Here is a 24,596-nt window from a genome sequence, read left to right as displayed (position 1 = left end):
ACTGACGCGTTAAATCGTAAAAATCCAGAGCTGGTAGGAGAACCCTGCCCATAACACTCCAAATGTTCTCAATTTGACTGATATCCGGCGGCCTTGCTGGCAAGGTAGGTTTTGGCAAGCACGAAGACTAGTAGACATTTGCGGGAGGGTATTACCTTGTTGAAACGTAAGCCCAGAATGGCCTGCTACGAAGGGCAACAGAACGGGGTGTGGAATATCTTCGACGAACCGCTATGCTATAAGGCTGCCACGGTTAACAACCAGAGGCCCTGCTATGGAAAGAAATGGAACACCAGACCATCACTCCTGATTGTCGGGTTGTATGGAGGGCGACAGTCAGGTTGGTATTCCACTGCTATCCGGCGTATATCCAGACACGTCTTAGCTGGTCATCTGGGCTCAGGTCAAAGCAGGACTCACCACTAAAGACAACTCTACGGCAGTCAATGAGAGGCCTTAAGGGGCTCCGGAAAGGTTCAAAATCATGAAAAGTTCAAATTTTACTTTTTTGCGTTTTCTGAATCTGCAGACTATTACCTTTTAATAGATATATAATTTATTCAATTCCGAAGACTACAAATATTTTTAAATTTTTTTTGAAATGTGTTCTACATGGGCGTGATCCACTGTGGCGCTGTTAAACTGCTGTCAAATGGTGTTATTATTAACGTCCGTGTTCATCAGGTACATTTTAGTGATGTGAGATAAAGTATGTGTTGTGGCTAACCTGTGATGGTTCAATATATATCGCTGGTGTGATTGTCGATTGTTTCATGTTTATTTACTCTGTCGTTATCTCGAAAATATTCGTAATTAATTCTGTTTCTTGAGTCTCTGTTTTGTTGAAGTATAACAATGAGTAAAAGTAAAGTTATTAGAAATCCTCTGAAGGCTTTTAAGAAAAGGAGAAATGTTGGAAAGCCAAAGGTATTTAGAAATATGGGAATAAAGATAGGTTCTAACATGGTACGAGCGATGCTTGCTTTAGACAAGGAACGCCTTCGGGCTGCAGACAGGGCTGTAAAGAGTCTAGAAATACAAGCAAGAGTAAACAGGAGGAGGAACAAGAGGAAGCTGGAGGAGGAGTTTGCAGAGGATGAAGATAATCCATCCTATGGACCTGGAATTCACTAAAAAGTTAATCCAATCTTTGTCGCTCGATTCCCAAAACTTTTATTTTCTCATACTAATTACATGTTTTCTAGGGATCTTCCAAACATATTTGTTTCAAACTTTCAGTAAATGTTACACAGTACCTTCTGCATAATTTAACACGGCCTTTTTCCAAAAAACTGTATATTTTTGAATATATAAATAAAAAATTGCAAAAAAATGTTGTGAATTTTCGTTACAATTGAAAAAAAAATCATCTTTAATAAGTGAACTAAAATTTTGTAAAATCCCTGTGTTAAGTTGTAGCCCATATTCCAATAAATAATCTGTAAAAAGTTTAACTTCCTACCTCAAATACTTTGTCAGGAAATATGTAATTTATAAGCGTTATTTTAACATTGCAAGTATAGGGCGTTCCAGAGCCCCTTAAACCTGTATGGAGACTATCGCCCGGCATATAACTCGGCAACTAGGAGTGAAGATCTGAAGCGCATTTCTTTTCATAGCAGGACCCCCTTGGTTGTCATCCGTTGCACCCTTACAACACAGCGTACATCGACGATATTATACGACCCGTTTTGTCGCCCTTAGCCGGCCGCGGTGGTCTCGCGGTTCTAGGCACGCAGTCCGGAACCGCGCGACTGCTACGGTCGCAGGTTCGAATCCTGCCTCGGGCATGGATGTGTGTGGTGTCCTTAGGTTAGATAGGTTTAAGTAGTTCTAAGTTCTAGGGGACTGATGACCACAGCTGTTAAGTCCCATAGTGCTCAGAGCCATTTGAACCATTTTTTGTCGCCCTGCATGGAAAGCCATCCTGGGCTTACTTTCCAGCAACATAATGGCCGCCCAAAGGTTCTACTGCTCGTCTTCGTGCTTGCCAAACCCTATATCGGCCAGCAAGGTCGCTGGATCTCTCCCCAATTGAGAAAGTTTGTATCAGTACGGGCAGCGCCCTCCAACCAACTCGGGATTTTGACATTAGACAGAATTTGGCACGATATCTCTCAGGAGACATCCAACAACTCTATTGTTATTAACAATCCGAACGAATTCAAAAGTAATAGCAGTGTACATGGCTACAACACTAGGAGAAAGTATGATCTTCACTACTCAAGGTTAAATCTAACTTTGGCTCAGAAGGGGGTAAATTATGCTGCCACAAAAGTCTTTGGTCACTTACCTAATAGCATCAAAAGTCTGACAGATAGCCATATAGCATTTAAAAGGAAATTAAAAGAATTTCTTAATGGCAACTCCTTCTACTCATTAGATGAATTTTTGGATATAGTAAATGGGTAATTTCCGAACCTCCACAAAAAAATAATTATTGAGTGTCATGTAATATTTTGTCTAATGTTATATCTTGTACAGACACCTTTTATTAACCTGACACGTTCCACATCATAACGAAGTGTCGTATTGATGATCTATGGAACAAGTACTAATCTAATCTAATCTAACTGTGCGATAATTCTCGCGCTTATCTGCCCTTGCTATTTCGGGACTGTGTTGATAGTAGTCTTTCGAAAGTCTAACGGTATGTTTCCAGTCTCACAGATTCTACAAATATTTCGTTGGTTTCCAGTTCCCCTATGATCATAGAAATTCTGAAGGATCGCAAGTTTCCAGAGGTATGGAAAACCGACTCTAATACTGGATCCCCCATATCCTCAATACCGACTCCTTTTTACCGGAAGAACGTGGAAGGAAAAGTGCCACGTCAGCAGCCGCTGTCGATTATGCTCTGAGGGTGTCCAGATTGGAACAGAGGGCGACAGTCCCGCCTGTCGCGGGCAGAACCAGAGGAGAGCGCGAGTGGGTGGCGCGGCGTCAGCTGCAGGCGGCTGCGGCTGCGGCAGTCCGTCAGCACGCCGCGCACGTCACGTCACGTGGCGCAACGTCGCCGCCACCTGGCCGCTGACTCAACCCGCCCCGGTCATCTGTCAGCTGCGTGCCTCCCGCACTGGGCCAACACGCACGCGCAGCTGCAGCTTTCCGATAGACCTCGGCGTACACTCTGCTGTGCCACTTGTTTCCCCGCCTCAAGTAAATTCGCAGTATTTTGAAATGTGAGCAGTTTCATATTGTTAGTAAGCACTTCCTCATATTCATAATTTCGTACGAAAAGGATTACAGTGAGGTGACAAAGGTCATGCTCCTAATATCGTGTTGGACTTCATTTTCCCGGCATGGTGCAGCTCGACGTGACATGGACTTGACAAGTCGCTGGAAATCTCCCGTAGAAATACTGATCCAAGATGCCTCTACAGCCGTCTATAATTGCGAAAGCGTTGTCGGTGTACGATTTTCTGCACGAACAGACCTCTCGATTACGTCTCATAAAAGTTCGATTGTATCATGTCGGACGATCTGGATGGCCAAATCATCAGCGCGAATTGTCCACAATGTTCTTCAAATGAATCGCAAACAACTGTAGCCAAGTCATACGGAGCTTCGTCATTCATAAAATTCCACATTTGTTGGGGAATACGAAGTGCTGAAAATGGTCTCCAAGTAGCCGAGCATAATCATTTCGAGTAAATGATCCGTTTAGTTGGACCAGTGGACCCAGCACATTCCACATAAACACAGCCCACATCATTACGCAGCCACCACCAGCTTGCACAGTGCCTTGTTGACAACTTGTATCCACGGCGTTATGGAGTCTGCGTCACCCTCGAACACTATCATCAGCTCTAACCAATTGAAATCGGGACTCGTCTGACCGGATCACAGTTTCCCAGTCGTCTACCGCCCAACCTATAAGTCACACGCCCACGAGAGGCGCTGCTGGCGATGTCGCGCTTTAGCAAAGGCGGCACGCACTTGACACAGAGTATCTCGGAATATTTAATTCCCTAATGATTTCCTAAATGGAATGTCGCATGCGTCTGGCACCAACTAGCACTCCGCGTTCAAAGTCTGTTATTCCCGTCAGGCGCCCATAATCACGATGGAAACCTTTTCACATGAATCACTGAGTACAAACGACAGCTCCGTGAACGTAGTACCCTTTCATTCCTTGCGTACGTGACAGTACCGCCATCTGTATATATGCATATCCCGATCCCGTGACTCTTGTCACCTCAGTGCGACGATTAAAATGACGATTGTTAAATTAGGGGTAAAATAGATACTGCCTACAGGAAAATTATAGAGACCTTTGGAGAAAAGAGTACCACTTGCATGAATATCAAGAGCTCAGTTGGATACGCAGTTCTAAGCAAAGAAAGGAAAGCAGAAAGGTGGAAAGAGTATATAGAGGGTCTATACAAGGGCGATGTACTTGAGGACAATATTATGGAAATGGAAGAGGAGGTAGATGAAGATGAAATGGGAGATATGATACTGCGTGAAGAGTTTCGCAGAGCACTGAAAGAAAGAAAAGTCGAAACAAGGTCCCAGGAGTAGCCAACGTTCCATTAGAACTACTGACAGTCTTGGGAAAGCCAGCCCTGACAAAACTCTACCATCTGGTGAGCAAGATGTATCAGACAGGCGAAATACCCTCAGACTTCAAGAAGAATATAATAATTCCAATCCCAAAGAAAACAGGTGTTGACAGATGTGAAAATTACCGAACTATCAGTTTAATAAGTCACAGCTGCAAAATAATAACGCGAATTCTTTACAGACGCATGGAAAAACTGGTAGAAGCCGACCTTGGGGAAGATCAGTTTGGATTCATTAGAAATTTTGGAGTACGTGAGGCAAAACTGACCCTACAACTTATCTTAGAAGAAAGATTACGAAAAGGCAAACCTACGTTTCTAGCATTTGTAGACTTAGAGAAAGCTTTTGACAACGTTGACTGGAATACTCTCTTTCAAATTCTGAAGGTGGCAGGGGTAAAATATGGGGAGCGAAAGGCTATTTACAATTTGTACAGAAAGGAGATGGCAGTTATAAGAGTTGAGGGACATGAAAGGGAAGCAGTGGTTGGGAAGGGAGTGAGACAGGGTTGTAGCCTCTACCCGATGTTATGCAATCTGTATATTAAGCAAGCAGTAAAGGAAATAAAAGAAAAAAATGGAGTAGGTATTAAAATCCATGGAGAAGAAATAAAAACTTCAAGGTTTGCCGATGACATTGTAATTTTGTCAGAGACAGTGAAGGGCCTGGAAGAGCAGTTGAACGGAATGGACAGTCTCTTGAACGGAGGATATAAGATGAACATCAACAAAATCAAAATGAGGATAATGGAATTTAGTCGAATTAAGTCGGGTAATGCTGAGGGAATTAGATTACGAAATGAGATGCTCAAAGTAGTAAATGAATTTTGCTAGTTGGGGAGCAAAATAGCTGATGATGGGCGAAGTAGAGAGGATATAAAATGTAGATTGGCAATGGCAAGGAAAGCGTTTCTGAAGAAGAGAAATTTGTTAACATCGAGTATAGATTTAAGTGCCAGGAATTCGTTTCTGAAAGTATTTGTATTTAGTGTAGCCATGTATGGAAGTGAAACACGGACGATAAATACATTGCACGAGACGAGAATAGAAGCTTTCGAAATGTGGTGCTACAGAAGAATGCTGAAGATTAGATGGGTTAAGGAGGAGGTATTGAATAGAATTGGGGAGAAGAGTAATTTGTGGCACAACTTGGCTAGAAGAAGGGATCGGTTGGTAGGATATGTTCTGAGGCATCAAGGGATCACCAATTTAGTATTGGAGGGCAGCGTGGAGGGTAAAAATCATAGAGGGAGACCAAGAAATGAATACACTAAGCAGATTCAGAAGGATGTAGGTTGCAGTAGGTACTGGGAGATGAAGAAGCTTGCACAGGATAGAGTAGCATGGAGAGCTGCATCAAACCAATCTCTGGACTGAAGACCACAACAAAAACAACCTTATTCACGTTCACAGTCTCAAGAGAACTGCTGCTTTTAAATACCAATATTGAAAAAAAATTGGTTAAAACACCATGGTACGTTTACAACGTGCAATCTTTTCAGGTTTCACTGAAAGAACAGAATCCATTTTGATTTCAGTATACTGGAATGCAAATCTTAAGCACGAAAGTAACTTTCGCGTGATGTTTCACTGCCAAATAACATAGCGCGATGAGATTTGGATCATAGATAGAAAGAACTGCTAATATAAGTTAATAAAAGAAATACTCAATGAGACGTCCAAAAATGATATTTTCATTTAAGGACAATAATTACATGAGGTCACCGCGTGTTATGATGCTCCCCGAAATATTAGCGAAGGTGCGACATGGTTCTTAATAGGGTGTATGATCACCAAGGACGGCAATTCATGCTCTGCAACCTTTTTCTCATGTTCACCTCAAGGTTTTATAGAGCTCTTGTGGTACGGCGTTCCAGTACTCCATGAGCGTAGATACCAACTGCTGGATGGTTGTTGGTGCCTGTGGACGCGAGGCAATACGTCTCACCATTGCATCACACACGTGCTATATGGGATTTAAGTCAAGAGAGTGGGCAAGTCACTCCATTCGCAGAAAACTGTCTCTTTCCAGGAGCTCCTCCAGTGACAGGCATTCTTTCATATGTCCAGATGTGGGAACTCGTTATGCACCCTGGAACACTGTTGAATACGATCGTTTTGGTAAATCAGGTGTTATGACGTGGGGAGGCATAATTTTGCATGGGCGCACTGATTTCCAAATGCTTGAAAATGGTATAGTCGCCGGTCAAAATCATTGTGACACGTGCCACTTCCCACGTGCGTCTTTTCAGGGCACATTCGGCGCAGGTGTAGAAGCTCTTTGAAAGAGAAAATATTTGGGAAAGGGTTGGCATGGCCGTTCCGCCGATTTAAAACGCATCGAACACGTGTGAGATTCTTTGCAGAGACGTATTGGAGCACGTCCACATGCACTGACGACCAACCAGTAGTTGTGGACAGCGCTGGTGTAGGAATGGAACTCTCCACCACAAGAACTCCTTACCAACATTGCGACCAGCATAGGAGCACGTTTAGAGGATGTTTAGAGCATGTTTAGAGCATTGTCGTCCATGGTTGTCATGCACCGTATTAAGGACTATCTCACCCTATTTGTAACGTCTAGAACATCATGAATCAAGGTGATTTCAGTGTAATTATTGTCTTTGAATAAAAGTGTCATTTCTGTTCGTTTCGTTGCGTATTTATTTTAGTTAGTTCTATCTATGGTCCAAGTTTCATCGAGCTATGTTGCTTGCAGTAGACATCATGCGACAATTAGTTTCGTCTTTAATTTTTTCACACCAGTGTGTATCTAGTTAAAACGGTTCCCTCGATCAAACCCTTCAAATTTCTACTAGGCGCACAACTTCAACTGTAGACGGTGGATCGAATGACCAGCGTGCATTTTCATTGCCTTTACATTTGTTAATATCAACTGCAGTGAACGGATGACTTACAGTGCCCGCGGTTTCATCACCGTGTGTTAGTACAAGAGGACCCGTCAGTTCTGTGTTACATTTTCAATAACGTCATATTTGCGAGAATAGTACACTGTGATGCTTTTTGAAACAGGTCTTGAGGAGAGGTAGTGGATTATCGAATAAAATACAGGGTGTTTTTAAATGAATAACGGGGCTTTAACGCTTTATGATATTTATTACATTGAACTTACAGTTATAAATGATATGTCAAATGGAAGAGCAACTCAAACACTTGTGTTTGGCACCAGTGTGCATGCGCAGCGCGCTTTGTTTCCGCCGCAATCCGCTAGACAGCGGCAGTAGCGAAGATGGTGACTAGTGAACAGAAAGCGTTTTGTGTTTTGCAGTTTGCAAAGACCGAATCTGTAGTTACTGTGCAACGTGCGTTCCGGCTGAAGTTCGATTGTGATCCTCCAAGTGATAATAACATTCGTAGATAGTATCATCAATTTGAAGATACTGGCTGCCTGTGTAAAGGACGACCAAGAGTTAGTGAAGAGACTGTTGAGCAAGTGAGAGAGTCGTTCAATCGCAGCCCAAAGAAATCAGTCCGGAAGGCTGGTCGTGAATTACAAGTTCCCCTGTCGACTGTTTGGAAAGTTTTAAGAAAACGCGTACAACTACGTCCTTACCGTTTACAGTTATTACAGTCTCTAAGTCGGCAGACCATGTATTACGTGGTAACATCGCAAACGAAATGTTGTTTCATGACGATGAAGATTTTCTGGATCATATTGTCTTCAGTGCTGAATCGACCTTTCACCTTAGTGGACATGTTAACACTCACAATGTGCGCATCTGGGGCTCAGAAAATCCTCATGAGGTGGTACAAATGCAACGAGATTCCCCTAAAGTGACTGCCGTATCCTGGAGGAAAGTTTATGGGCCTTTCTTTTTTGGCGAACCTACTGTAACTGGCAGTTCTTACCTTGATACACTAGAGCAATGGCTCTTCCCTCAATTGGAAGAAGATGAGCCAGAGAACTTGGTTTTCCAGCAAGATGGTGCGCCACATCACTGGCGATTGGTTGAACTTCGTACCCAACCGCTGGATAGGCCGCAAGGGGTCCAGTGACAGGGCTTGCTTTGCATGGCCTCCACGTTCACCCGACCTAACGCCATGCGATTTTTTCTTTTGGGGCTTCATCAAGGATCGTGTGTACGTGCCTCCGCTACCAGCAGACCTCCCTGAATTAAGAAACCGGATTGAAGCAGCTGTTGCTACAATCACTGAAGACACACTTATCAACGTTTGGGAAGAACTCGGCTATAGACTTGATGGTTGCCCTGTAACAAATGGTGCTCACATTAAACATTTATTAGGTTCTTGGTAAAACTGTCTGAGTTGCTCTTTCATTTGACATATCATTTATAACTGTAAGTTTAATATAATAAATATTATAAAGCGTTAAAACCCCGATATTCATTTATAAACGCCCTGTATTTAAGATGCTGTTAAAAAAGTACTGTTGCTGATATTGTCGCAACAAACAAAGATTCAAGAAAGGTAATCTTTTTGGTTAATGTCCCGCGCTCCCAAGCAGGTAAACAAGATTTACTTGAGACATTTTTTCATTTTGTTTCTGAACAAAAGGTTATTTTGGTTGCTCAAGATAAACTGGACACCCCGTATTCTAGACACTGAGGGAAGTTCACCACGGCGATGACAATGAAGATAAAAATAGCCTCAAAATTGCTTTTTCCAATTTCTCAACAACGGACAGCGCACTACCACATGAAAATACATGTTCATGTGCAATCGTGTTACAAACTATTGAAAAAGACACATCAAAACGAAAAGTACTCAACTGTTCACAAATGATCTGAGGATATTAATAAATTAGCAGGCATAACTTCCTAATCTGTGCCCACATATGGATCTACATATCACTGTGAGGAGTATGACGGAGGGTACGTGCAGCTGTACCAGCTACTAGCGCTTCTTCCCGTTCCATACACGTATGGACCACGGGAAGAATGAACGATTAAACGCCTCTGTGCTACCCGTAATTAGCGTTATCTTTTCCTCGCAATCCCTACGTCAGCGATACGTAGAGGGTTGTAGTATACGAGAGTGGTTTGGAAAGTTCTCGGAATCACCACAAGAGGTCAACGCTAGTGCAACACGTGATATTCATTGGACTGTTGCCTGTAAACAGGTACCGCGTCAGTGCTCTAGGGAGAGACCTGTGGCAGTGACGCGACTCTGTTGTTGTCCCCACGTAGTGATTTGCGAAGACGGAAAAAATCGAGATTTGAGCAGTGTTTAAGTACTTAGTAAAGAAAAGTATGAAATTGAAGGACATTCATGCCGATTTCCAGAATAGACTGAGAGACTCTGCTCCTTCATATTCAACTGCTGCCAAGTGGACAAATGAATTTAAATTTGTTCGGGAGAGCTTAGATGATGATCCGCGCAGAGGTCGGCCAAGATGTGTCACAACTCCAAAAATCATTGCAGAGGACCACAAAATGGTCACGGAGGATGGCCAGTTGAATGTGCATGAAATTTCTCATGCTTCCAGATGTCATCAGAAGAGTATATCACATTTTAACTGAAGAATTAGAAACGAAAAATTTATCTGCAAGATGGGTGCCGCGACTCTTGATGCTGGATCAAAAACAAATGAGAATGGACATATCGTTTGGAGAAACGAACAAGATTTTTTGCGCCGTTTTCTGATCACAAATGAAACTTTGGTGCACCACTATACCCCAGAGACAAAGCAACAGTCAAAGCAATGGAAACATGCTGATTCTCCGCCACCCAAGAAAGGTCAGTGGGAAAGGTCATGGCATCAGTGTTCTGGGATGCGAAGGGGTTTCTGTTTGTAGATTATCCCCCCACTGGGCAAACAATTACTGTAGAATACTATTCTAACCTCCTGGACAAATTGCAACAAAAGATACGCGAAAAAAGGCCAGGTTTACCATGGAAGGAAGTCATCTTCCATCAAAACAATGCGCTTCCGCACACATGTGCGGTAGCCATGACAAAATTACACGAACTAAGATACGAATTGTTGCCACACCCGCCTTATTCACCTGATATGGCTTTGTCAGACTTCCATCTCTTCCCCAAATTGAAAATTTTTCTTGGTGGACGAAGATTCACTTCAAACGAAGAACTGATAGCCGGAGTTGACAATTATTTTGCTGGCCTGGAGCAAACCCGTTTTCGACGTGGGATCAGAGCACTGGGACATCGTTGGACAAAGTGCATTAATCTGTAAGAAGACTATATTGAAAAATAAAAACATTTTCAGTGATGTAAGTACGTGTTTTCTATTCCGCTCGTAGAACTTTTCAGACCACCTTCGTATTGATAGATTTCTCACAGACAACTTTCTCAACAATCCTGTAATCCGTATATTATTGACACCTAGAAGCGCAACCTTCTTGTCTGAAACTTACAGAGGTGACTACATCTTTAATTCGTCTACTACACCGAGACTTCGAGGACGGGGTAGGGCAAGTCAGGGTGCGCTCTGAATACTTCTCCGGACGAGAGCGAGTGACGTGAATTGTAAGCAGGTAGCGGCCGAGGCAAGGCGAGCGCGGTGTCCGGCGCAGGTCGACGGCGGATATTGTTTCGCTGATAACAAACGCGGGGCATTAATCTCGCGCTTTTTCCCGTGCGCGGCCGCTGCCATATTAACAGCGCCATAAATCTCGGAAAATGCGCCGCAGCCGCGGCGGTCAGGGAGGTCTGCGGCCGCAGAGCGACGCCACGCTCATCCGCTTGCGCACTCCCTCATTCCAGGCGAATCCTGCCCTTCAGTACTGACACGGAATGGGGAAGAGAGCGTCAGCACTGTGTGACTGTGATGCTTTACGATTCCCTGAGCATGCGGTTTTCAGAAGCCCTCCCCAGTTGGAAGCTAGAATCCATGGATCCCCTCTGGCTGGAACACAGCTACGAAGGGAACACACATTTTTGTCTCGCCCAGTTTCGGGTGAAAAATGCGTAATTTGATGTGGGACATTTTGAAAAATTCCTGCTTCAGACCCTACAGTTTCATGAAGTTTTGATAGCTGTGGTGCTATACTTAGCCTTCAAAATGACATCTGTAACGGAGATAAGTTCCATGCTGAGAGCTGTCATTGAGTTTCTTTCGGAGGAAAAACAGAGCACTGCAGATATTCATAGGCTCTTGTACAATATCTACGGAGGCCTGGCAGTGAAAAAAAGCACGGGGAGCCATTGGGCGAGGCATCTGTCATCATCGCATTAAGATCTCTCATACATGGCTGATTTCCAGCTTGGTGACCGGCCGCAAGCAGCTGTGACTCCTGCAATGTCGGAACGTGTGAACACTCTCATTCGAGGTGATCGACGGATCACACTCAAACACTTGATTGATGAACAGGACTTCTCCTGTTGGTAGTGCTGACACAATCTTCCACTAATTGGCGTACTCAAAGGTATGTGCCTGTTGGGTTTCTCGCCGCCTAATAGAAAACCATAAGGAGCAACGGCGGAGCGTATGTGCGGAACTGCTTGCGCTTATGAGACTATCTTGACAGTCTTTTGTCGAACATCGTCCCAGGCGATCAATCATTTATTCACCACTTACAGCCGCCCCGATAACTGAATGGACAGCGTGACGGACTGCCGTCCTAAGGGACCCGGGTGCGACTCCCGGCTGGGTCAGGGATTTTCTACTCTCAGGGACTGGGTGTTGTGTAGTCTTCATCATCATTTCATCACCTTCTGGGGCGCAGGTCGCCCAATGCGGCGTCGAATGTAATAAGACCTGCACCACGGCGGCCGGTCCTGCCCCGTGAGGGGCCTCTCGACCAATAACGCCAAACGCTCATTTCCATTTACCGGAACCGAAGCTGCAAACCATGCACTGGTGCCACACTACCTCTCCTCCGAAGAAAATGTTCAAAGCGGCATCCCAGCCGGTAAAGTCATGGCGACGGTCATCTGGGACTCCAAAGGGATTATGTCGTTTCATGTCCTCCCTCATGGTGCAACGACCAACTCTGAAGTGTGTCGCACTACACTCAAGAAATTGAAGAAACGACTTCAGCGTGTTAGTCGCCACAAAAGTGCAACCGAATTTCTCCTTCTCCATGACAACGCAAGGCCTCACACAAGTCTGCGCACCCGAGAGGAGCTCACATCCTCCACTGGACTGTTCTTCCTCATCCACCCTACAGCCCGGATCTCGCACCTTCCGATTTCCATCTGTTTGGTCCAATGCAAGACGCACTCCACTGCAAGCAATAAGTGGTTGATGGTGACCTTATTCATGACGGAAGACGGTGGTTCCGACGCCGACCAGAAGAGGGGTGTCATGCCGGAACAGAGGCCCTCCCAGTAAGGTGGCGTGAGGCCGTCGCATTGAACGGAGTTTATGTTGAAAAACAGGAATTTGCAGCCAAAAGAGTGGGGAATGATATGGTGTGCTGGAATCCTGAAGAAAACCACCCTACTCTCAGAAAAAAATGTGTTGCGTCACTTACTGAACCAGTTTATACTAACGAAGAATATTGAGGCCTTAACGTTATTGGAATGATTGCCCCTGTACGGGCACGACAGCATCGATGAATTCAAAGAACAACATTTTTTCCCCACAAGCTGTAACTTACAACAAGTGCTTTATTACCATTACTAGCTAGTTCGGAGAGTCCGTTTAAGACTGAAGATTCCGCTATTATTACTTGTATGTCGGTAAACTTCTGAGAGCGCGGCGTTGTTGGTGGGCGAAGTGGTCTTTCCCGGAACAGACGTGCAACTGCCCTATAGGCGCACCAAAAATCAGTTGCGGGTTCTTGTGTAGGCGTGAAGTACACCGTCTTGATATACGTCGATTTTCTTCGTGTGATTTCAATTATCCGCGTGAATCAGTTGAGTTCGTGTATTTAGTGACGTACGTAGTTTTTCAGAAGTGATGGAAAAGCGTACTACATCACATGAAAATGCGCACAATACAAAGAAGAGATATTTGGGGAGTAAAGAGCGTTATGTCGTCTCTAACGAAATTATAACTTATACTAAAGAATCGGCGCAGACAGAATTGTTGGCTAATTTTGCCAGTCCGAATCATATGACTGCAATTTATTCAAAACCCAGAAGTGACACAATAGGAGGCTTTACACAGGAACGCCAAAATAAAGATCGCTAAAATTTTGGGAGGAATGTCATGGTCGTAGAAAGCTTTACAAAGTATGTATCTCCACGAACGTTGGATGACTAACATATAAATTCAAAAACAATGCCGACATTAAGCTAATTATTGAATATTGTAAAATAAAAAGTTCGTTTGCCTGAGCAGAAACAGGTTATGGACATGAAACTGCGTGAAATACGATTTTTCTGGAAGATATCTGTAAGTGAATGGAAGATTCTGGAGGAGGGAACTGATGTAATTGACTGGCGATGCAAATAGTTGCTACAAGTACGGAGACGAAGACAGGAAGGCAGTAAGTTCTTTTATGTCGACGAAACTTGGGTGTATCGTTTTACCTCTTGACAAGAACCCATGGAACAGTACACTGTTCAAATCGAAGAACACACAGAGCGTAACCCTCACATTTGACCGCAATTGTCAAACTTTTTTCGGTCTTGGCGATGCAGAATGCCTCCTCTGGCACAACTAGGCCTCAGTTTCAACACTATATTAGTCAGCTCCTGTTTCATCACCTGTTGTGACTGGTTTCAGTAGGTCCGTGTCGCTTTTGACTTCATGTAGCGACTCCTAAATAACTTGATGTTTTCGTTTCAAAATTCATCAATTTTGGAACAAATTTAGACGAAACACGAGGAATAATTTCATGGTATGAACCAGTTGATATGGTAACATCATCAGCGACATCTCTGGTTGTGATTCGGCGATAGCTCATAGTCGGTTCTTGCACTTTTTCGACGATTTCACCGATCGATGTGCTAGTTGTCCAGGACGCTCGTCATCTAGAACGCCCTCACGACCTTCTTCGAAACGCTTCTGTCAGTCGTAAACACTTGTTTTAGTCATAAGAGGCTCACCGAAGTAATATTTAACATTTCTAAAAGTTCGATGCACTTATCTCCCCTCTTGTATCAAGATTTTTATACAATGTAAATAATCGCCACTACTACCAAAACATGTTACTTTTTTGACAGCTGACAATCGACTAAATATGAGACATGAATAACATTGTATAGACACTTTTCAGGCGTGCTTACCAACACAATGACGAAAAAGCCGTGTTAATCGGACTAATACAACACGCGAAATGACCTTTTTACCATACTTCTTGAACACTCCTCTAGTACTGAGAATACTTGTGTTTCACCCCAGCCCGTCAAAGATAGTTTTATCTCTTAGCGGAAACACAACGAAGGAATAATCCTTTAACTCTAGGGAATAACTGCGCTATATTGTGCTGAAAATCCTGCTGGAATATATGCACCAGTTTAGGGGAAGATAGTAAAAGACCATGCATTCAGATGAATACGCACTCTGTTCTACACTCCTGGAAATTGAAATAAGAACACCGTGAATTCATTGTCCCAGGAAGGGGAAACTTTATTGACACATTCCTGGGGTCAGATACATCACATGATCACACTGACAGAACCACAGGCACATAGACACAGGCAACAGAGCATGCACAATGTCGGCACTAGTACAGTGTATATCCACCTTTCGCAGCAATGCAGGCTGCTATTCTCCCATGGAGACGATCGTAGAGATGCTGGATGTAGTCCTGTGGAACGGCTTGCCATGCCATTTCCACCTGGCGCCTCAGTTGGACCAGCGTTCTTGCTGGACGTGCAGACCGCGTGAGACGACGCTTCATCCAGTCCCAAACATGCTCAATGGGGGACAGATCCGGAGATCTTGCTGGCCAGGGTAGTTGACTTACACCTTCTAGAGCACGTTGGGTGGCACGGGATACATGCGGACGTGCATTGTCCTGTTGGAACAGCAAGTTCCCTTGCCGGTCTAGGAATGGTAGAACGATGGGTTCGATGACGGTTTGGATGTACCGTGCACTATTCAGTGTTACTTCGACGATCACCAGTGGTGTACGGCCAGTGTAGGAGATCGCTCCCCACACCATGATGCCGGGTGTTGGCCCTGTGTGCCTCGGTCGTATGCAGTCCTGATTGTGGCGCTCACCTGCACGGCGCCAAACACGCATACGACCATCATTGGCACCAAGGCAGAAGCGACTCTCATCGCTGAAGACGACACGTCTCCATTCGTCCCTCCATTCACGCCTGTCGCGACACCACTGGAGGCGGGCTGCACGATGTTGGGGCGTGAGCGGAAGACGGCCTAACGGTGTGCGGGACCGTAGCCCAGCTTCATGGAGACGGTTGCGAATGGTCCTCGCCGATACCCCAGGAGCAACAGTGTCCCTAATTTGCTGGGAAGTGGCGGTGCGGTCCCCTACGGCACTGCGTAGGATCCTACGGTCTTGGCGTGCATCCGTGCGTCGCTGCGGTCCGGTCCCAGGTCGACGGGCACGTGCACCTTCCGCCGACCACTGGCGACAACATCGATGTACTGTGGAGACCTCACGCCCCACGTGTTGAGCAATTCGGCGGTACGTCCACCCGGCCTCCCGCATGCCCACTATACGCCCTCGCTCAAAGTCCGTCAACTGCACATACGGTTCACGTCCACGCTGTCGCGGCATGCTACCAGTGTTAAAGACTGCGATGGAGCTCCGTATGCCACGGCAAACTGGCTGACACTGACGGCGGCGGTGCACAAATGCTGCGCAGCTAGCGCCATTCGACGGCCAACACCGCGGTTCCTGGTGTGTCCGCTGTGCCGTGCGTGTGATCATTGCTTGTACAGCCCTTTCGCAGTGTCCGGAGCAAGTATGGTGGGTCTGACACACCGGTGTCAATGTGTTCTTTTTTCCATTTCCAGGAGTGTATTTTTGTAGAAGATGTATGAATCCTGACTTACGACTTATATTCCCACGTTAATGCATTTTACTCTACAAAGGTGCGTTTCAGGAGAAGGGGATCGTCTTCTGTATTCGGTATAGTGTTAACTCATACACCTAAAAATAAATGCTGCTCGGACCTATCTGCATACTCCGTCGCAACTGATTTAAAGCGACCCCGCGGAAGGGCCGATATAACCTTGCGCAACAACCTGTACAACCTGTAGAACCACTTTGTGATGCATCTGGGTAGCCAGAGTGGGAACTCGGCAGCTCGCTTCATGAGTTTAGCGACAGGCTATAATTGTGAATGGTAAGTAACTTCTGTTTTATTCAAATGACGAGAATGATGTATCAACATGGATTGTGCGCGTGGGAATTGCCACACACTCCGAACTAGCTGCCGGCCGCAGTGGCCGTGCGGTTAAAGGCGCTGCAGTCTGGAACCGCAAGACCGCTACGGTCGCAGGTTCGAATCCTGCCTCGGGCATGGATGTTTGTGATGTCCTTAGGTTAGTTAGGTTTAACTAGTTCTAAGTTCTAGGGGACTAATGACCTCAGCAGTTGAGTCCCATAGTGCTCAGAGCCATTTTGAACCGAACTAGCTATTAAAGTTAATACAATACTAATTTCAAATAACAGCCTTGTCGCTCTGTGCTGAACTTTGTAACAAATGGCATGTCTAGGAACGTTCACAAGATATTAACGACTATGACACAGGCGTAGGTGCGAAATATGTTGGCAGTGCGAGGAGGGAGGAGGGAGGGAGGGAGGGAGAGAGGGGAGGGGAGGGAGGGGTGGGGAGGGAAGGGAGGGAGGGCTGGAGAGAGAGAGGTGTTGTTGATGGTGAAGGAGCCAGTGTTGTGCTATGACATCACGTGATCAGTTAAAGGTGCATGAATAAACACTATTTTGGGAATGTAAATACATTTTTTGAAAATATAAATACTTTAGTGCGTTACATGTTTAACTGCAAAGGACTGTGATGACTCAAGTTTTTGTCGAGTTAGACAGTAACCGGAGGTTTAATGGCATTTATAATAATAAATGTAACGTTCATAAGTAGCACACAAAAATACAATAATAGGGTGGTCACAAACAGTTTGGAAATCTGGTAAGGGTGTTGCAGTGGAGGTTGTGCTGAGAAATAAGTGCTATGGAAAAAAAATCGATACGTTGCGTTGTTTCCGAGTTATTTATCATTGAAGTTAGCCAACCAGGTCGTTGTGCGCGCAGATTCAAGCACTTGCACGCGTTAAAATGCGGTTACGCACAGACATCTGTGGCTCCGTGAGTTAGCACTCTACGTGCTCATTACCCGTTAAAATGGACCTTTTCCGGAAGTGATTAATTGAAAGTCAAACGAAGAACACGGATGGCGACACCAACTCTGACAGACTGCTTGAGTTTGCGCACGCGACGACCCGATTGGCTGACTTCAATTCTAACAACAACAATTTTTTTCTCCCTTCTTATATGACGCGGCTTCAATGTCCCTTCCACTCTCTGCGGTCATAAGACAGCGTGGAGTCGAATTCATGATGTGCCATCCTCTCCAAATGTCTGTGTACCTGTGCCGCATCACAGGAAACTCCTTGGCTGTGACGGTTCATATCTATAACCAAAGAGGACAGAAAAAAATGAGTGTGTTGTACCGCTGAGTTGTTCATTTCGTCATAAGAATTTACGTACTCTGCTGACATGAAGGGGTGTTATTGTGTGTCTTGATGTTCATAATTTGGTCTGGTACTATTTTGGGTAATGCAGACGGGTATAACTAATAAAACAAGTAAACAACCCGACTGGATACGATGAATGTATCCTGGCGGGATTCAAAGCTCCCACTTGCGCTTTGTACGTGAATTAAAACAAATATGTGTCTTACAACGTACTTGATGACGGTGTCCACCATTTGGGGGCGCAGTTGTTTCTGTTGCACTTGTAGTCAGCAGAGCGTTAGTTCCTAGAAAAACTGGGGAAGACACTCACGGTCTTGTTACCAGCATATACCGTTGCAGTATATACCGCTATATTTTTAAAACAACAGACACAGAGAGAATTAGCGAGGATATATATAAAATAGATCGGGAAATAAGATTGAAAATATATGTGGAACGTAGTGGAAAGCAAAATGGCTGTATAAAGCGGTCTTACCCGTTTTTAGCTGCTTTGGCACTATTCTCCCAAAACATTAAATGCTTTGGTATGGTTTTTCAAAGTTTGGGCAGGAAAGGGTTAACAATTATTTCTCAGCACAACCCCCTGAACACCCTTACTAGCTTTTCAGACTGTTTCTGACCACCCTGGATAACACATGCACAGAGTTAAGCTAAATTTAGACGTACCGAACTGCAGGCTAATTGGCGGGCTGTTCGTACGGCAGGAATACAGATAATGCTATGTGGTGATAATACTGCCCAAAACTTACATGCTTTGCAAATGCAGAAGAGTCTCCCACTCTGTGCAAGCAAAATTCTGGACATAACGAGATATCCGCAAACTGAAGGGTATCAAAAAATTCCACTCAAGAGAGAAATAGTGTCGTAACTAAGTCCGATCATTTTTTATTTCGTATTATGAATTAAATATTTTTAGCTTAATTTATTCCTAATTAACTAGAATTTGTTTTGTACTACTTATTTTTAACTTTTATTGTGTTGTTGATTTAAGAATTAAATTGTCATCGAAATCTTACACATTTGAGCAACGGTGTATAATAGGCGAGGAAAACATTTAGATTCACTCTTAGGCTACTTCGCGTGCTTTTCTACTGAACATCTAATCTGAAGTTATCTGATCTCAACGGAGTTAAACAAATTTCGACTACTACTTGGTCGACTACTGTTACATTCTGTTGTTTAGCGTGTTATCTGTGTTACTCATTTCGAATTGGAAACTTCCATCTCTCCTAAGACAAATGAATCTTTTACTGCTAGTATAGTCTCTGTACTGCTAAGAGAATTTTTTTAAAAAAAGTCAAGGCAGGCGAAAGTGTACTCACTCAGCGGGTCCGGAGCTGTTCTTGGCCCGCCACCGAGCCATGCCCGCGCGGGCCATGGCGCCACCTGCAACAACAACAACAACACACTGCCGTTACAATGACACACTGGCGCCAGTGGGACACGCGCGCTTAACCCTGCAACGTAGCGCCGCCATCTCGGCTCCGCAAACTGTGAAGGGCCAGCAGCAGCAGCCGCACGTAATATCCCGTGTCCGCAGACGCGGCTGCCAGGGACAAGCGAGCGTGTCTAACAGCACACGAGTTTCACGCCCGCACATGTGCTCAGCCTGCCTGTTATTGTCTCTCTCTCTCTCTCTCTCTCTCTCTCTCTCTCTCATACATACGTACATACAAACATACACAGAAGCCGCATGTAGTTAAAGACTCGCAGCAGAGCCGCCCCAAAATACTTATTAAAATATATTCTTCAACAACATATCACAGAATTTAAATTATCAGAAAGTATTCGGAATTTTTGCAGCCGACCGGCGTGGCCGAGCGGTTCTAGGTGCTTCAGTCTGGAACCGTGCGACCGCTACGGTCGCAGGTTCGAATCCTGCCTCGGGCATGGATGTGTGTCATGTCCTTAGGTTAGTTAGGTTTAAGTAGTTCTAAGTTCTAGGGGACTGATGACCTCAGATGTTAAGTCCCATAGTGCTCAGAGCCATTTGAACCATTTTTCTTCATGCACAGTTCGCAGCGATCCGCACTGCACTCAGGCTTTTGACAGGTGGTCAGATTAATGTGACTGGACAGTGCACGTCAATATCTTCAGCTAATTCAGTCGGTGGATGTCCATTATTACGAACACGGGTTTCTAGCGCTGATCTACAGGTCTTGTCCAGTTTGAAGACATCTTTATGGTTCACTGCATTTGTCCAATATATTTTGTGTCATATGATGTGCACTTTATCTGGGACACGCCCAATCTGTCTCAGTGGTTGGATATATTCTTCATATAGTGACGCACTTCCCGTCCCAACAACGTTTTGGTTCAGAGTAAACTCTCACGTTAAGCGGCTTCATAAAATAAGCTATTTTTTGTGAGACGGCGCCAGTAATAAGGCAACATGACTGTGTTAAGTTCACCCTTTCCATCGGGTACCCATTTCTCGGTGCCCTTTTGTATCAGCCTACCTAGCAGATTATCCCGGTAACAATTTATTAGGTTTCACCATTGAAGAACTCTCATTTTGGACAGGAAAATACGTTAGCTGGGCAGAAATGGCAGAGAAGGTGGTGTGAAACAGCGGGACACAGGAAGAGTGCGGGATCTCTAGTGTACAAGCGAGAGGCAGCGACGCGTCAGCGAACGGCATTAGCGGCCTGTGTCGCAGAAACGGCCGCGATGTGGGCTGTCGGCTTTTCTGAAGGCGCGCTTTTCTCGATCCCCCGGGCACAGATTCCCCTCGAGCGAAGAGTGGCAAATGGCTTTTAGGCGCGACGTAATTTGATTTGCCTGCTCTCCCAGGACCGCCTCGCTGGCAGTCGGCGGGTCTCTCTCAACGACCGCCTCCAAGTCTCGCTTCAAAAGCTGTTTCTCGTGTCGCTACTGCACCGGAGCGGCTCATACTCCAGTTTTTAAAATCACACAGTCTCCAAACGTCAGTGTGAAAGGTTTATATATTAAACGAAACGATAGGTAACCACATTTATGAGTGATACACAGTCTCTTGTTTACGGAGATTGCGTTATTGAGAAAAGCGCGGGCGAGCTAGTAGGTAAGAATCGAGTTTAGTCGCAGCCTTGTTCAATCGTACCGTCGTGGAGACAGGGTGCTGTATAACGGTGCAGTGATCTGCTTGGAGGGCAGATGTGCTGTACAGAAATTTCTATTTTAGACATTCCCGGATATATAAACTGAGGATGACGTTTGATTTTTGATATGACTGTATTAAGAAACAGCACTTCAGAAAAGGGTAATTATTTTGAGTTTTTTAGCTGAAAGCACTTGCTGCAAGCTGCCTTTTGTTGCACAGCAGATCGTACAATGTGTGATTTTCCATGTTATACCGTACAAATTCAGTTTTATTATTCGTACATTTTTTGAGGATTTTACAAAAGAATAAAATAAAAAAAGACAAATAAAAATATGTAAAGAAGTTTAGATGTATATATACAATGTTATTTAAACTTATTGGTAACTTAATAATGATAATAAGTAAGATATGTAACAGGTTGTCGATGTATTTTAAATTAAACTTAGAAGTGTGTTTAATGGAAGAAAGAAGAGATGGCATTTTGACTTAGATGTGATGTAATGTGATTTATACCTTCTACGAGGATGGTTTGAAAGTTCTCGGAACGGAATAGAAAAAAAGTACTTACATCACTAACACTTTTGTTATTTTTCAATGTAGTCTCCTTGCAGATTAACGCGCTTGGTGCAACGATGTTCCATTGCCTTGATCCCATCTCGAAAATGAGTTTCCCCCAGCCCTGCAAAATAGTTGTCAACTTCGGCTATCAATTCTTCGTTTAAAGTGAATCTTCGTCCAACAAGAAAAATTTTCAGTTTGAGGAAGATATGGAAGTCTGACGGAGCCATATTAGGTGAATAAGGCGGGTATGGGGACAGTTCCTACCTTAGTTCGTGTAATTTGCCATGGTGACGGCACACGTGTGCGGGCGTGCATCAAGAGTCGCGGCACCCAGCTTGCAGATGATTTTTTCATTTCTAATTCTTCAGTTAACATGTGATATACCCTTTAGATGACAACTGGCTTGCGTGAGCAATTCCACGCACTTTCAATCGGCACTTTTGTAATGTTATCTGGAGTAGTGACACATCTTTACCGACCACTGCGCGGATCATCATCCAAGCTCTTCCGACCAAATTTCAATTCCTTTGCCCACTCGGCAACAGTTGAATATGAAGGAGCAGAGTCCGCCAGTGTATTCTGTAAATCGGCATGAATGTCCTTTGCTTTCATACCTTTCTTTACGAAGTACTTAATCGCTGCTCGAATCAAGATTTTTTCCATCTTCGCAAATGACTACGAGGGAATAACAACATAGCCGGATCACCGTTAAGCTCTCTTACAAGAGCACTGACGTGGCACATGTTGAGAGGCGACAGTCCAATGAATATCACGTGAACAACTCGCTGCGCTAGCGCTGACCTCTCGTGGAGATTCCGAGAACTTTTCAAACCACCCTCGCATATACAGGGTGTTTCAAAAATGACCGGTATATTTGAAACGTCAATAAAAACTAAACGAGCAGCGATAGAAATACACCGTTTGTTGCAATATGCTTGGGACAACAGTGCATTTTCAGGCAGACAAACTTGCGAAATTACAGTAGTTACAATTTTCAACAACAGATGGCGCTGCGGTCTGGGAAACTATAGTACGATATTTTCCACATATCCACCATGCGTAGCAATAATATGGCGTAGTCTCTGAATGAAATTACCCGAAACCTTTGACAACGTGTCTGGCGGAATGGCTTCACATGCAGATGAGATGTACTGCTTCAGCTGTTCAATTGTTTCTGGATTCTGGCGGTACACCTGGTCTTTCAAGTGTCCCCACAGAAAGAAGTCACAGGGGTTCATGTCTGGCGAATAGGGAGGCCAATCCACGCCGCCTCCTGTATGTTTCGGATAGCCCAAAGCAATCACACGATCATCGAAATATTCATTCAGGAAATTAAAGACGTCGGCCGTGCGATGTGGCCGGGCACCATCTTGCATAAACCACGAGGTGTTCGCAGTGTCGTCTAAGGCAGTTTGTACCGCCACAAATTCACGAAGAATGTCCAGATAGCGTGATGCAGTAATCGTTTCGGATCTGAAATATGGGCCAATGATTCCTTTGGAAGAAATGGCGGCCCAAACCAGTACTTTTTGAGGATGCAGGGACGATGGGACTGCAACATGGGGCTTTTCGGTTCCCCATATGCGCCAGTTCTGTTTATTGACGAAGCCGTCCAGGTAAAAATAAGCTTCGTCAGTAAACCAAATGCTGCCCACATGCATATCGCCGTCATCAATCCTGTGCACTATATCGTTAGCGAATGTCTCTCGTGCAGCAATGGTAGCGGCGCTGAGGGGTTGCCGCGTTTGAATTTTGTATGGATGGAGGTGTAAACTCTGGCGCATGAGACGATACATGGACGTTGGCGTCATTTGGACCGCAGCTGCAACACGGCGAACGGAAACCCGAGGCCGCTGTTGGATCACCTGCTGCACTAGCTGCGCGTTGCCCTCTGTGGTTGCCGTACGCGGTCGCCATACCTTTCCAGCACGTTCATCCGTCACGTTCCCAGTCCGTTGAAATTTGTCAAACAGATCCTTTACTGTATCGCTTTTCGGTCCTTTGGTTACATTAAACCTCCGTTGAAAACTTCGTCTTGTTGCAACAACACTGTGTTCTAGGCGGTGGAATTCCAACACCAGAAAAATCCTCTGTTCTAAGGAATAAACCATGTTGTCTACAGCACACTTGCACGTTGTGAACAACACACGCTTACAGCAGAAAGACGACGTACAGAATGGCGCACCCACAGACTGCGTTGTCTTCTATATCTTTCACATCACTTGCAGCGCCATCTGTTGTTGAAAATTGTAACTACTGTAATTTCGAAAGTTTGTCCGCCTGAAAATGTACTGTTGTCCCAAGCATATTGCAACAAACGGTGTATTTCTATCGCTGCTCGTTTAGTTTTTATTGCCGTTTCAAATATACCGGTCATTTTTGAAACACCCTGTATATGGTTACATCTGTCACATATGTTCCCTTGGGTGTACTAATACTTAATTAATAATGTATTGATTAATTAGGTTTCAACAAATGAAGAGGTTACAATGTGTTTATGAACTTTGGGTAACAGTGGAGATTGGGAGTTAATTTAAAATGTCATAGTCACTGCATAAGGTGCGAGGGCTAAATAAAACTTCGAGCCAGTCACACATGGTGTAGTGAAAGAAGAAGAAATGTGATATCTTCAGATACTGTTACATGCTATATAGTGGTATAACACTGAACTACGTAGAGAGTTACATTTTATGGTTGATTCGATTTAATATCGGAGAACCTTAGTTTACTTTTGCTATGTTTCTATGTTTCTCTCGTCTTCACTTCCTGTATGTAATGTATCATCCGATTCAGTGTGTGAGTTTGTGTCTGGACCGTTTACTATGCACTGCTGATCTGTCATTTGTGGAGACTGTCTTATTCTAGCGTA

The 24,596-nt window shown here is 44.5% G+C and overlaps 1 protein-coding gene across 1 annotated transcript in view; it reads right to left on the bottom strand.

The window, feature by feature from the left end:
- The window catches only part of LOC126235124 (uncharacterized), a 1,230,462-nt gene that overhangs the window by 1,006,039 nt on the left and 199,827 nt on the right, over window positions 1-24,596 (bottom strand). Inside the window, exon 2 of the mRNA XM_049943858.1 lies at window positions 19,407-19,470. Within this exon, the coding sequence (XP_049799815.1) occupies window positions 19,407-19,462 (56 nt within the window). The 5' untranslated portion in view covers window positions 19,463-19,470. The remainder of the gene's footprint in view (window positions 1-19,406; window positions 19,471-24,596) is intronic.

The sequence above is a fragment of the Schistocerca nitens genome, chromosome 2, assembly GCF_023898315.1.
Source record: "Schistocerca nitens isolate TAMUIC-IGC-003100 chromosome 2, iqSchNite1.1, whole genome shotgun sequence".
In the NCBI taxonomy this organism is placed as follows: domain Eukaryota; kingdom Metazoa; phylum Arthropoda; class Insecta; order Orthoptera; family Acrididae; genus Schistocerca; species Schistocerca nitens.
Note: the sequence above shows the minus strand (reverse complement) of the source record. Positions and strands in the feature narration are given on the sequence as shown.